General features: G+C 41.2%; 1 protein-coding gene across 1 annotated transcript in view; it reads left to right on the top strand.

The window, feature by feature from the left end:
* The window catches only part of TEX14 (testis expressed 14, intercellular bridge forming factor), a 113273-nt gene that overhangs the window by 64664 nt on the left and 35241 nt on the right, over positions 1–13368 (top strand). The window contains exons 11-13 of the mRNA XM_052658163.1: positions 1051–1202; positions 2315–2505; positions 3282–3432. Of these exons, the coding sequence (XP_052514123.1) occupies positions 1051–1202; positions 2315–2505; positions 3282–3432 (494 nt within the window). The remainder of the gene's footprint in view (positions 1–1050; positions 1203–2314; positions 2506–3281; positions 3433–13368) is intronic.

Below are 13368 nucleotides of genomic sequence, written 5' to 3'. Positions count from 1 at the left end.
GACACTCTGACTTAGTTCTCAAGGAACCTGGATGCACAGTTGAGTTATTCAAGCAAATCAGTGAAACTTTGAGTATAAACTGAGAGGGCTCATTTCCAAGAGGGCAGAGCTCAGAAAAGGAGCAATCATGAAGAGTTGGAAGAGTCCCAGAAGGCTTTGAGGGAGGCTTGAAAGGGTTCTTAAAGACGTCTTGCTGCTGCTAAGTCGCTTCAGTCGTGTCTGACTCTGTGCGACCCCATAGATGGCAGCCCACTAGGCTCCTCTGTCCCTGGGATTCTCCAGGCAAGAATACTGGAGTGGGTTGCCATTTCCTTCTCCAATGCATGAAAGTGAAAAGTGAAAGTCAAGTCGCTCAGTCGTGCCCGACTCTTAGTGACCCCATGGACTGCAGCCTACCAGGTTCCTCCGTCCATGGGATTTTCCAGGCAAGAGTACTGGAGTGGGGTGCCATTGCCTTCTCCATGAAAAAGTCTTAGGTTCATTTATTCAAAAGTAAGCACTGAAGCCTTGGTGTAAGTTTAGAGTTCTGATGATATAAGAGTTAAGAGGCCTGCCTCATGGAGCAGATAATAGCAGATGATAAATAATAAATCAATGAACAAGAAATTCAGATAATAAATGCTCTGAAGCCAATAAATTGGGACTACTTTAGGTGGTCTGGTAAGTCCTCTCCGAGGAGGTGATTTTTGAGCTAGTGTGTTAATTATAAGAAGCACGCAGTCATGCTAGGATCTGTGGGCAGGGCATGCTCTCAGAAGAAACCACCAGTGCAAAAACCTGAAGTGGTGATGTGTTTGGCACATTGGAGAAACTTCGAGAGGGCCCCTGTGACTTGTGGGGAAGGAGTGAGTGGGAGGGAGTGGCCAGCTGAGGTGGGAGGTGGGGCAGGGCCTGCTCAGGTAGCAGCAGCGGGCAGTGTGGGCTGGTTCAGGGTCTAGCTGGGTTTCTAGAAGCTCAAGGAGGCCATCAGCAAGTGTTTCCCTCGTGTGCTGCGTGGGGATCACAGTGGCCCTTTCAGGCGCCAGCCCCACCTTGCATTTCCTTCTGTAGCCAGGATGGGGGTGCACACAGGGGCCTGACTCGAGTGCCGCTCCCCACCCAGCTGTACAATTGGGCCGCCCCGGAGGTGATCTTACAGAAGGCAGCCACTGTGAAGTCGGACATCTACAGCTTTTCTGTAATCGTACAAGAGATTTTAACAGGTGAGTCAGAGAGCACACCGGCAGTGACCGAAGTCCCTGTTCCTAGCTTGGGTTTCTTCCCCCTGAAGAGTCACCTAGTGTATTGAGAGTGCAGGACACAGGGGAAAAGACTTTAGGAAACCTCTTTGTGTCTATGCAAGATATGATCTCTCAGAAATCATTCTCTTTTAACCTGTTCTTCAAGATTCAGCAAAGCCCACCTATTGGCTTGTCAATGGTAGTGCATTGAATCCAAGGGGAGTTTTTAAATTGAATATCGCTGTTAGTGCTTAGGGGTCTCTGTGAGGTGCCCCTTAAGAACCTGTTTTCTTTTTCTTTTTTAATTTTTACTGAAGTATAGCTGATTTACAGTGTTGTGCCAATCTCTGCAGAGTGGCTCAGTTACACATACATGTGCATTCTCTTTTAATATTCTTTCCCATTATGGTTTATCGCAGGATATTGAGTAATGTAGCTTCTTGTGCTATACAGTAGGACCTTGTTGTTTATCCATTCCATTCTAAATGTGACAGTGTGCATTTACCAACCCCAAACTTCCCAGGCCATGCCTCTCTTTCCCCTCTCTCCACTGGTAACCACAGGTTGTTCTCTATGTTAAGAACTTACAAATGAGGGGAAAGGATTGGCCTCTGAGAAGTAAATGGAAACCAAACACACCCAGGATCCATTGTATGTGTAAGCAGTGTCGCTTATAAGAAATAGAAGCCCTTCCAAATGTATAGGTCTCTGAGGTGAAGGTATACAAACCACATTCACTGCTGGAGTGAGACTCAGCCCTGTGTAGTAGTGTTTACGGTCTCAGAGGCAAAGCCTCACCTTCTGTGACAGGAATGCATTGGGCAGGCCAGCCTGACACTTGGAAACATTCCCTTGTGGTCCCCAGGTCTGCCGGCCAGAAGCCCACACCTACAGGGGTCTGACACTGCTTTATCCTGTCTCTGTGACAGGGATCTCCCTGCTATTTGGGTCAGATGGTTTCTCCTTTGTTACTGAGCTTCCAGTAGTTTTTCTACAGAGAGAAATTAATTTTAAAGAGGTTGAGCAAGTTGAGGAAAGTTAGCCAGTTTTATCTGATTTCTTAATGTTTCTTCTTCTGGCTTTTTCCTTAACAGACAACATACCCTGGGATGGCTTAGATGGCTCAGTCATTAAAGAAACCATAGTCTTGGGAAATTATTTAGAAGCTGATGTCAGGCTTCCGAAACCTTACTATGATATTGTTAAGTCAGGCATCCAGGTCAAGCAGAAAGATAGAACTATGAACCTTCAAGATATCCGGTATATTATGAAGAATGACTTAAAGGTAAGCTCTAAAGTTGTTAAGGGTCTATTTTTGCTTACCTATCTCAGGGTAAATTAGGGAGTTAAGAGACCAAGACAAAGCTAGAGATCAAGTTGTAGGAAGTTTTGGAAATCCTCATTTCATGACACTCTTTCTGTGTTCCCAAGAAAAGCCTAATTGCCTGATTTGGTGAAGGCAGCAGGAAATTGCAGAGGGAGGCTGGAGAGGGTCAGTTTGTAAAAGGGGCACCCTGTAGGCACACAGTGTGATTCAGTAGCTAGCAGCTTTAGTTACTTTAAAACAAATCACTTCATTTATTTACTTTTGGCTGTGCCGGGTCTTCGTTGCTGCACAGGCTCTCCCTCCAGTTGTGGCCAGTGGGGCTCCTCTGTAGGTGTGGTGCACCGGCTCCCACTGCGACGGCCTCTCATTGCAGAGCATGGGCTCTTGGTGTGCGGGCTTCGGTAGTTGCAGCTCCCAGGCTCTAGAGCACAGGCTCAGAAGTTGTGGTGCTGGGGCTTCGTTGCCCTGTGGCATGTGGGATATCCCCAGATCAGAGACTGCATCCGTGTCTCCTTCACTGGTAGGTGGATTCTCTACCACTGAGCCACCAGCGAGGCCGCTGTTACTACTTTTCAAAGTATTGGTAATTACAGTGAGTTCGTTTATGAGAACTACAGTGAGTCTACCCAACAGGAGTAACAGGGAGTTTATTTGACACCTGCATATGTTTCTAAAACACCAGTGACATTCAGATGATTGCAGATGTGTCCTTGACAGTATTTCCCTTGTTACAGGATTTTATTGGAGCCCAGAGAACTCAGCCAACTGAGAGTCCCAGGGTGCAGAGATACGAATTTCATCCTGATGTCAGTGTGTGTCTAGGACTAACTTCAGAACATCCAAAAGAGACCCCTAACTTGGAAATAAAAGAGCTGAAGGAAACAGGTATGGCCTTAACTCAAGGTTTTGACATAACTGTGTTCTGAGAGCTGCAACTAATCAACTCCTCCAAATTATACCCGAAACTTATACTGGGAAAGATGACTGCCTTAGGAAACAAACTCAAGATCCTTAAAACTAAGTTAAATTTTTATGGGCTCCATGTACACCTTTTCCAGAACTGGGCAGTAACCATCTATTTCTTTCTAGTATGATTTAGGAATGTATTCAGTTGTTTCTTAAGTAAATATGGTGATTTTTATTTAAAATTATTATCTGTTCATTGTTGCCTTAAAGGTCTGGGAGCGAGCAGCGAGAATGAGAGCAGAACACGAAATCTGGTGTAGTGGGTCAGGGGGCCTGCAGCCTCTGTCGGACGGAGGTGCAGAGTCCACTCTGAGTCCAGCTGTTGCTCCTGACTGTAGGCTACAAAACTTTCCTTGATCTGTCTTTCCCAAGGCACTGCACTGACATAGGCCAGATCTCCTTGTTTTTCCCCAGGCCGTTCCCTCGTGGGATGGTCTTGGGAACAGTCAGCAAGTGTGTAGACGGTGTTCATACCTGACGCCGACCCGCTGTTCCAAGGTCCATGCTTTCATGACCCCAGTCATACTCGCTTCTGGGTCTGGCCTTGGGGTCTGTAAGAAGGGTGTTATTCTAAGAAAAACATGAAAAATGTTTCATCATTGTTGATACATCCTCAACACAGCTTCTTGATATATGCTGTTTCTCCAGGTGCTATTTCTATGAAATTTCTCAAGGCTGTGAGTGTACATTATTAGAAATTCCCGCTACATCTCCCCCTTTTTGTTTTTGCAGGAGTAGATATGCTGTCTGAGCAACTTCTTTCTTTATCATTTCTTGGATGATTTCTCTCGTGTATGTAAGGACTAGACACAAAACAGTTAAAAATATACATCTTGATATTATAGTACCAAGCAATCCTCCCCCTAAAGTTTTAATCCACATCATGGGGTTAAGTTTATGTAAGCTTTCCTCAGTTTCTTTAAATAAATCAGTTTCTGGGGGTTATTGTAAGTGAACATTCTGCATATTAGACATAGTAGCCTGTAATTGGGGAATATCTAAGGATAGATGATTATGAATGTGTTCTCTCAGATGTTTAGATAATCGATCCCAAGTATATGCACTTTGATTATATTAATGAGGTGTGACACAAAGTGAAGAGATATTCCAGTCGCACTTAATTTTAAATTTTGTAATTTTAAATTTTGTATTTCGTCCCCTAGTAGGAGAACTGCGTTTTCTAAATCAGTCAATCGTTCATTAATTGCTTGGTCTGTGTGGGTTTGCCTTTCCCAGGCAGAACTTGCATCTCGGTCCCACTACTGTACAAATGTAGTTGTTTGTGTAGTTTGATGCGGAGCTACCTCGGCTACTGCTGTGGTCGTGGCTATAGCAATAATTCCCACAATAGCTGTTATGAGGAGTCCAATAAACTGTTTGGAACGTTGCAGTACTTTATTTATAACCTGTAAAAGAGCATGTATTTCAGGGGAGCCTTCCCATGGTCTGGTTTGATTTACTGGAAGCTATATTCCCAGTCTCTGTCTTAATATAACAAATGAGTGATTAGAATTATGAAGTGAAGAATTTAAGCAAGTATATAATTTGTAATCCTGGCAAGAAAGTTCTTGTACGCTTTCATTGATAGAAATTGTCCCTTTCAAGAGCACATAACAATCTCTCACACAAGCCTGAATATAAAATGCCCAGTTTGTACTGGTGTTAAATGTCAGTGAGTCATTAGTTTTATCGGAATAATGTCCATCCCAAATTTGGAATTTTCTAAGACTTAAAGCCAATTTCTAAACCTCTCCTTGCCCTCTTCCTTGATCCAGTTGTGGGAAGGAAGGTGACATGCCACTACCGTGGCATATAATTGGATGGTCTGAATGAGTGGTAATATTAGTTTGGTCAGACTTTATGCGCCTGCCAACACAGCCTTTTGTGAGCATTGCAGGAATGATTTTGATGAAAGCAATTAGAGACTGCATACCCCTTAGGGGACCAGTCCCATACAGTTCAATAGGAACCACTAATCAAAATTACTCCCTCAGTCCCACGGCAGTTATCCCAGTGAATATGATCTTGTGTTTCAGTCCACAGCTTGCGATAGTCGCATAAAGGTCTGTCTGATTTGGTGTCATTATTGGATTCTGAGTAGTTATAAGCAAAACTCAGACCAGAGAGAAGATATAGTTGAATCTTAGTATAGTTATGATTTAAAGAATTAGTGAACAGCCAGGCTTGCATAGATAATTAAAGATACCCTGTAGCTGGTCCGACCCAAATTGGCCAGGATTCATACCCATAAGTAACACTGAAGGGAGTCCCTTTCTCTTTTTAAACTAAAGCAAGGCCTGTACCTTCAGGTCCTGGTCTCCAGGAAGAATCATTAACATAAGTGGGAATCATAGAATCCCCCCAGTCAATGGGTTTTAGTAATGGGGAATTAGGTATTTATGCCCAATAAGTATAACTCTTTGCTTCTGCCAAAACCAGGGGTATACTCACTGCGATAGTTACCAGGGCAAACATAACCATGATGAGGTTGTCTGGAGTCACTGGTTGTTTCTGCCCAGTTTGACTCTACCAGCTGGAATCCACTCAGGTTCTGGACCTTCTCCTGGGGAGATACAAGCAAACCCTCTTTCCCATGTAATTAACTTTCCTGGTGACCAAGCATTTATTAGTAGATCTTGCCACCAAATCACAGGCTTAGTTGTATTTGTGGATGTAGCCTGAAAATGTCACTCAGCTGTAGTTCCCATAGTTTGTGTGAAAATATTCAAAAATTGAGAGTAAATAAAGCTTTAATCAATATTGTTTATTGTCCTATGGCGTTTCCCCCTTTTTGTTTTTGTATTATATGTTTAAGTGATTGATTAGCCCTCTCCATTATGGCCTGTCTTGGTGGGTTATTGGGAATGTCAGTAGAATGTTTTATAGATCAAATTTTAAGAAATTGTTGGAATATTCTACTGGTATAAGCAGGGCTGTTATCAGTTTTTATAGTTTTTGATAGTTTTATAGCAGCAAAAAATGCATATAAATGTCTTTGTATATGTTTTGTAGTCTCACTGGAATGAGCAGTGGCCAATATAAATTGAGAGAATGTATCAATAGTCATGTGTACATAAGAGAGTTTACCAAAGGAGATAAGAGTTACATCCATTATAACTATGGATTTTATATGGAACTGCATACCGTCATTCTATCAGTGCCTCAGTCACACATTTGGTAACGTAAGGGACAACATTTCTTGAAACAGGCAATATAGAAAACAGTATAGTTAGCAGTAATAGCAGAATCATAAGAATGTAAGTCAAGAACTTTTATTAGGCATAGCCCAGTGACGTCTTTAAGTCATCTGACTTAGTTTGTTAAACGACTACAGCTTGTTGTTAATTTCCTGGTTGTAGATCCTGGAGCATCTGATCTTTATTTAAAGACTAGTTACTGAGATAAGTTTTAGAAACTAACTTAGAGTGTCCTTTTTAATGAAGGACCTGTTTAATTTAACTTGACGAATGTCTTTTTAAATTTAACTTCATGAAGCCTCTTAGCAATGTAACATAACCATAAGGAATTATCTAAGAAGTGAGTCTTAGTAAACACAGATCTTAATTAACAAAACTAGAACTTAAGATTCAGTGAAACATTAGATGTCATAGGCCTGACATCAGTTCAGTTCAGTTCAGTTCAGTCGCTCAGTCGTGTCCGACTCTTTGCGACCCCATGAATCGCAGCACGCCAGGCCTCCCTGTCCATCACCAACTCCCGGAGTTCACTCAGACTCACGTCCATCGAGTCAGTGATGCCATCCAGACATCTCATCCTCTGTCGTCCCCTTCTCCTCCTGCCCCCAATCCCTCCCAGCATCAGAATCTTTTCCAATGAGTCAACTCTTCTCATGAGGTGGCCAAAGTACCGGAGTTTCAGCTTTAGCATCATTCCTTCCAAAGAAATCCCAGGGTTGATCTCCTTCAGAATGGACTGGTTGGATTTCCTTGCAGTCCAAGGGACTCTCAAGAGTCTTCTCCAACACCACAGTTCAAAAGCATCAATTCTTCGGGGCTCAGCCTTCTTCGCAGTCCAACTCTCACATCCATACATGACCACAGAAAAAACCATAGCCTTAACTAGACGGACCTTAGTCGGCAAAGTAATGTCTCTGCTTTTGAATGACATCAGTTGGTGGATATTTCTTTTACAGCTCCCCAGTATTCTCTTGAGATTTTTGTATATGTCTGGAGACAGTCTTTTTTTTTTTTTAACCTTGATGAGGCTGTTCAGAAACCAGATGTTTTTAATTTCTGGAGGGACGTGACAGAGAGAAAGGAAAAATGTTTTAATTTTATCCACAGGTGTAAATCACTAAATTCTTTTAAACCATCAGTGACTTGAGGAGATGAGCTTTTTTATATTTGAAAACAAAAATTAGAAGCCAGTAATATATCAGACAAAAAAGTCATGGAAATTGTACTCATGTTTAGCAGTTTGTTCAATCTCATGTAACCAATCCCTTTGATTTGTGGTCCTTGCCTGATGACTAAGGATGCCAGTAAAAACTATAGTCTCCAAGAAGTTTGTGAAGTTCTTCTCAATGTCTGTACGACCTGTCCAGCAAAATGGGCATCCCAATCACTGGAGATCGCAGAAAATGTATTTTAAGCATTTTTTTTTAAATTGTGAGATATTAACCCTACAGCCAGGAAAGGCTTTATCTTATCAAATAAAAGGAGGTTTGTCAGGGAGTCGGGAAAAGCCAAGTGGCTGTCTTGGACTTCCCATAGCCCTGACTGGTTTATAGCCATTATTTATCCATTTTAAATTTCCTTATGAGGGGTTAATTTTGTAGAAGCAGTATGAGCTTTGTCTGTGTGTGTCATAGTCTCCATAGATCATTGTGAAATAACACTCATTCATTTTATCAAAGTAACAAAAGATTTAAAAAGCAAGTATGAATCACTTAAATACAAAGAAATTTATATAGTCTGTTATCAAAAAGCCATATTCCAAGAAGACTTTGATTTTTAACAGGAAGAGAAAATCAAATTCCAGATTGGTACCAGCTTATATTCATTGTGAAACAAGTTATTCACTAGTGAAAGTAACAGTAAAAGATTTCAAAGGCAGTTTAATGCCTTAAGAAACCTGTTTCATGCACAAAACTCTCTTCCACTTGAAACAAACCTTTTTTACGCTTCTGTATTCATCACGGTATTTGCCTGTTCAGAGAACAACCACTTGTAAGTTCAGATGTACTTCTTTTTTCCTTAATAGAAAGTAATTACGTTCCTTATACCATTTTATTAAAAACACACATCTTATTTTTTCTTTAGCAACCATGAGCTGTCTTGTATATTAGCATCTTATAGATTGGTGAACATAAATACCAGTTTTAATTTTTTTTAAACATTTGCTTTTTTTTTTTTTTTAATAGAGAACATCTCAGGATGGCACCAAACATGTTTAGTAATAGTCCAAAATCTCTTTAGTTTTTCTGTAAGAGGAAGTTAGTGTTCAGTAATTAATGTTTTAAAAATCTTATTTTATTTGGAAATGACCTAGCTATTTAATAAACTTTTATCATTTAGTTAAGTACAATTCTAGAAATTTAGGTTGCCCTAATCCTCAGATTATTTTAGACATTTCTAAAATATAATTTAATAGAGTTTATCTAAAAGTTTTCATCTCATTTATATATATATAAAGAGTTACTTTTTTGTTGATAAATTTAGTTTACCTTAAACCTAGGCACAATAACAGTATTACAATATTGATGACTTAAGACATGTCTTAATTATAATAGCAAACAAACATTACTGTTAGATATTTAATACTGAATATTTTTCAGTGTAAGTGAACCTGAATTTAAATAGAACTCATTTATAAATTAACCACATAGTATCCAAAATCAAAGACACACACTGAGACACAGTTGAATTTAGACAGACAGACAGAGATCTCATAGTTTTCCACTTGAAATTTAAAATATCTTTTTGCTCCTTCTTTTATTTTTTCCCTTGGTTTGAGTTCTACCAATTTGTTTATGGCTGGAGTCCCAGACAGAGTGGGCTGTGTATCCCAAGGACATGATAAGAGTTAGCTTAAGGTTTTCTCCCCAGGCCTGTTTTTGTTTCCCAGGCAGAATTGGAGCTCCAAAAAAGTATTTTAACAAGTCAACTTTTTCCTAACTGCACATGCAAGAAGAACTGGTTTTGCAATTTCAAAAAAGATTTTATTTTAGCTAGTTTTCTCCAGAATCTAAAGAATATCATGGCCATTCAGTGTCAAAAATGTCATCTCTCTTTTTTATAATCATAGTATATCATCCATATAATGAATGATATATGCATGAGGGGATTGCTGTCACACTGGGTATAAAGCCTTGGCTACAAAATTTTGACAAATAGTGGGACTGTTAAGCATACCTTGAGGTAATAGAGTCCATTGAAATCTTTTATGTGGCTCCTTAAAATTAATGCAAGGAACCGAAAAGGCAAATCTAGGTTGATCATCAGGGTGTAAAGGAATAGTGAAAAAACAATCTTTGAGATCGATAACAAACAACTACCAATTTCTTGGAATCATACTAGGATTAGGTAGACCAGGTTGTAAAGCACCCATTGGAACAATAACAGCATTCAGTTCAGTTCACTTCAGTCGCTCAGTCGTGTCCGACTCTTTGCAACCCCATGAATCGCAGCATGCCAGGCCTCCCTGTCCATCACCAACTCCCAGAGTTCACCCAGACTCAAGTCCATAGAATCAGTGATGCTATCTAGCTATCTCATCCTCGGTCGTTCCCTTCTCCTCCTGCCCCCAATCCCTCCCAGCATCAGAGTCTTTTCCAATGAGTCACCTCTTCGCATGAGGTGGCCAAAGTACTGGAGTTTCAGCTTTAGCATCACTCCTTCCAAAGAAATCCCAGGGCTGATCTCCTTCAGAATGGACTGGTTGGATCTCCTTGCAGTTCAAGGGACTCTCAAGAGTCTTCTCCAACACCACAGTTCAAAAGCATCAATTCTTCAGCGTTCAGCCTTTTTCACAGTCCAACTCTCACATCCATACATGACCACAGGAAAAACCATAGCCTTGACTAGATGGACCTTAGTCGGCAAAGTAATGTCTCTGCTTTTGAATATGCTATCTAGGTTGGTCATAACTTTCCTTCCAAGGAGTAAGTGTCTTTTAATTTCATGGCTGCAGTCACCATCTGCAGTGGTTTTGGAGCCCCCAAAATTAAAGTCTGCCACTGTTTCCACTGTTTCCCCATCTATTTCCCATGAAGTGATGGGACCGGATGCCATGATCTTTGTTTTCTGAATGTTGAGCTTTAAGCCAACTTTTTCACTCTGCTCTTTCACTTTCATCAAGAGGCTTTTTAGTTCCTCTTAACAGTTCTCAAATCAGTAAGCATTTTCCATTTACCAGGTTTCTTTTGTATAATGAACACTGGAAAATCCCAAGGGCTAAAGGACTCAATGATATGTCCCTTGCTAAGTTGTTCATTAATTAATTTATGTAAAGCCTCCAGTTTTTCCTGTTGTTAGAGGCCACTGCTCTAGCCACGCAGGGTGACCAGTTCTCCAGTTACGAGATACAGGTGTGGGTGGAGGAAGAGTAACACAAGCAGCGGCCCCTGGTGAAAACGGGGCGAGGGGGGTTGAAGTCTTGAGCAGTCAAAGGGTAAATTCTTCCTTGTTGATTTTTGCCTAGTTCCAACCTTGGTATATAACCTTGATTGAACATAATTTGGCGACTGGCCTCGCTATATTGATTTTGAGGTTTTTCAAAAGAGTCATCATCACTTTCATCAAAAGAATCAGAAGTCTGCAAAGATTCCAGTACTGACTTATTTAATGTCCATGTACTACAAATAGAAACAAGGAGTGAAGTTCCTTTTGTCTGTTCTTTCCCAGACTTTCAAATCTAAGGTTCCTGTTGACGGGAACCAGCAGCATTATTTATCCACGGCTTGTAACGATTTTAACAATTGCCCTTCACTAACAGAAGCTCTTCCCGCTTTCAAGAGCTGTCTTAATAAACAAATATATAGGCAATAGTGTTCTACACTCTCAACATTTCCCATTTTAACCCTAATTAAATGCCTGAGGACTTACCAGCAGGAATTTTCAGAGGCGTCTCAACCGACCCAGGTCCGCTGTGTTTTCATTTTTGCTCCAGCCCCACGTTGGGCCCAGTTGTTGCTGTAAAGGTCCGGGAGCAAGCGAGCAACGAGAATGAGAGCAGAACACAAAATCTGGTGCAGTGGGTCAGGGGGCCTGCAGCCTCTGTCGGACTAAGGTGCAGAGTCCACTCTGAGTCCAGCTGTTGCTCCTGACTGTAGGCTACAAAACTTAGCTTGATCGATCTTTCCCAAGGCACTGCACTGACATAGGCCAGATCTCCTTGTTTTCACCCCAGGCCGTTCCCTCGTGGGATGGTCTCGGGAACAGTCAGCAAGTGTGTAGGCAGTGTTCATACCTGACGCCGACCCGCTGTCAAGGTCCATGCTTTCATGACCCCAGTCATACTCCCTTCTGGGTCTGGCCTTGGGGTCTGTAAGAAGGCTGTTATTCTAAGAAAAACATGAAAAATGTTTTTCATCATTGTTGGTACATCCTCAACACAGTTTCTTGATATATGCTATTTTTCCAGGTGTTATTTCTATGAAATTTCTCAAGGCTGTGAGTGTACATTATTAGAAATTCCCACTACAGTTCATTATAGAAAATTTAAATAATAGGAAGAAGATTACTTAAGATTTGAATTTCTTAGAAATAATTTGTTAACATTTTGGTATTTCCTTCTAACCTTTTTCTTAAAGCCTTGCTACTTTTTAGTGTACTTGGAAACCTTTGAACTCAGAGCTGCGAAGAACCTTGCAGTCATCTGGTTGATGCCCTCATATTCCAGATGAGAAAACTAAGGTTCAGAGAGATGTGATTTGCTTATGATTCCAGGCTGATTACACAGTTGAAATTCAGGCATTCAGATTCTAGCCAAGCGACTGTTCTCTTGACTCTCTGCGCAGGCCTGGAGGCCTCCAGAATGGTCTCCACGGTCTCATAACTTTGACTTCTCCATCCTATTTTCTGCAAGCCATACACCATCAACCAGGGGTGGTGGGCGGTCAGTCCTGGTGTTATTTTTTAAGGTATGATTTTTCTCACAGTGCAGTGGCTCCTTGGGTAGTGTCTTGGCTCATTTTATCAGATGCTCACAAAGAGCATGACTTGAACTGACGTTAATATTCAAACACTTTTTGTGTAAAGAAAGTGTGAATTTAGTCCTAAGATTCAGGGGCCTGTAATTCACTTGTCCTGATAGTTAGGCATGTTTTGAACATACTGTGACTTAAGCATTTTTTCCTGGGTTTGATCCTTCCCAAATTTTCTTGTTTTTAAAATAATTTTATTTACCTATTATTTTTGGCTATGCTGAGTCTTCATTGCTGGGTGGGGTTTTTCTTTAGTTACGATGAGTAGAGGCCACTCTCTGGTTTGCGGTGTGCAGGCTTCTCATTGCAGCGGCTCCTCTTGTTGCAGAGCTCAGGCTTTAGGGCTCATGGGCTTTCGTAGTTGCCATTCCTGGCCTCTAGAGCACAGGCTCAGTAGTTGTGGCACACTCACTTGGTTGCTTCTTGGCATGTGGGATCTTCCTGAATCAAAGATGAAATTTGTGTCTCCTGAATTGGCAGGCAGATTCTTTACCACCAAGCCACGCAGGAAAGCCCTTCCCAAATTTTCTATCTCAACCCTCGTCAAAAGTTAGAAATACCCTCTCATTCTCTGTGAGTGTATCTGGCAGTCTTTGTAACTGAAAAGTGAGTGAGACGATAAGAAACTTCTTTCTGTGTTCTCATGCCACTTGAGCAACAAGTTGTAGGTGCTGAGCTGCTGTGGTCAC

The sequence above is a fragment of the Budorcas taxicolor genome, chromosome 19 (assembly GCF_023091745.1).
Source record: "Budorcas taxicolor isolate Tak-1 chromosome 19, Takin1.1, whole genome shotgun sequence".
NCBI classification, from domain to species: domain Eukaryota; kingdom Metazoa; phylum Chordata; class Mammalia; order Artiodactyla; family Bovidae; genus Budorcas; species Budorcas taxicolor.
The sequence above is the reverse complement of the archived record's forward strand: the minus strand, read 5'-3'. Positions and strand labels throughout refer to the sequence as shown.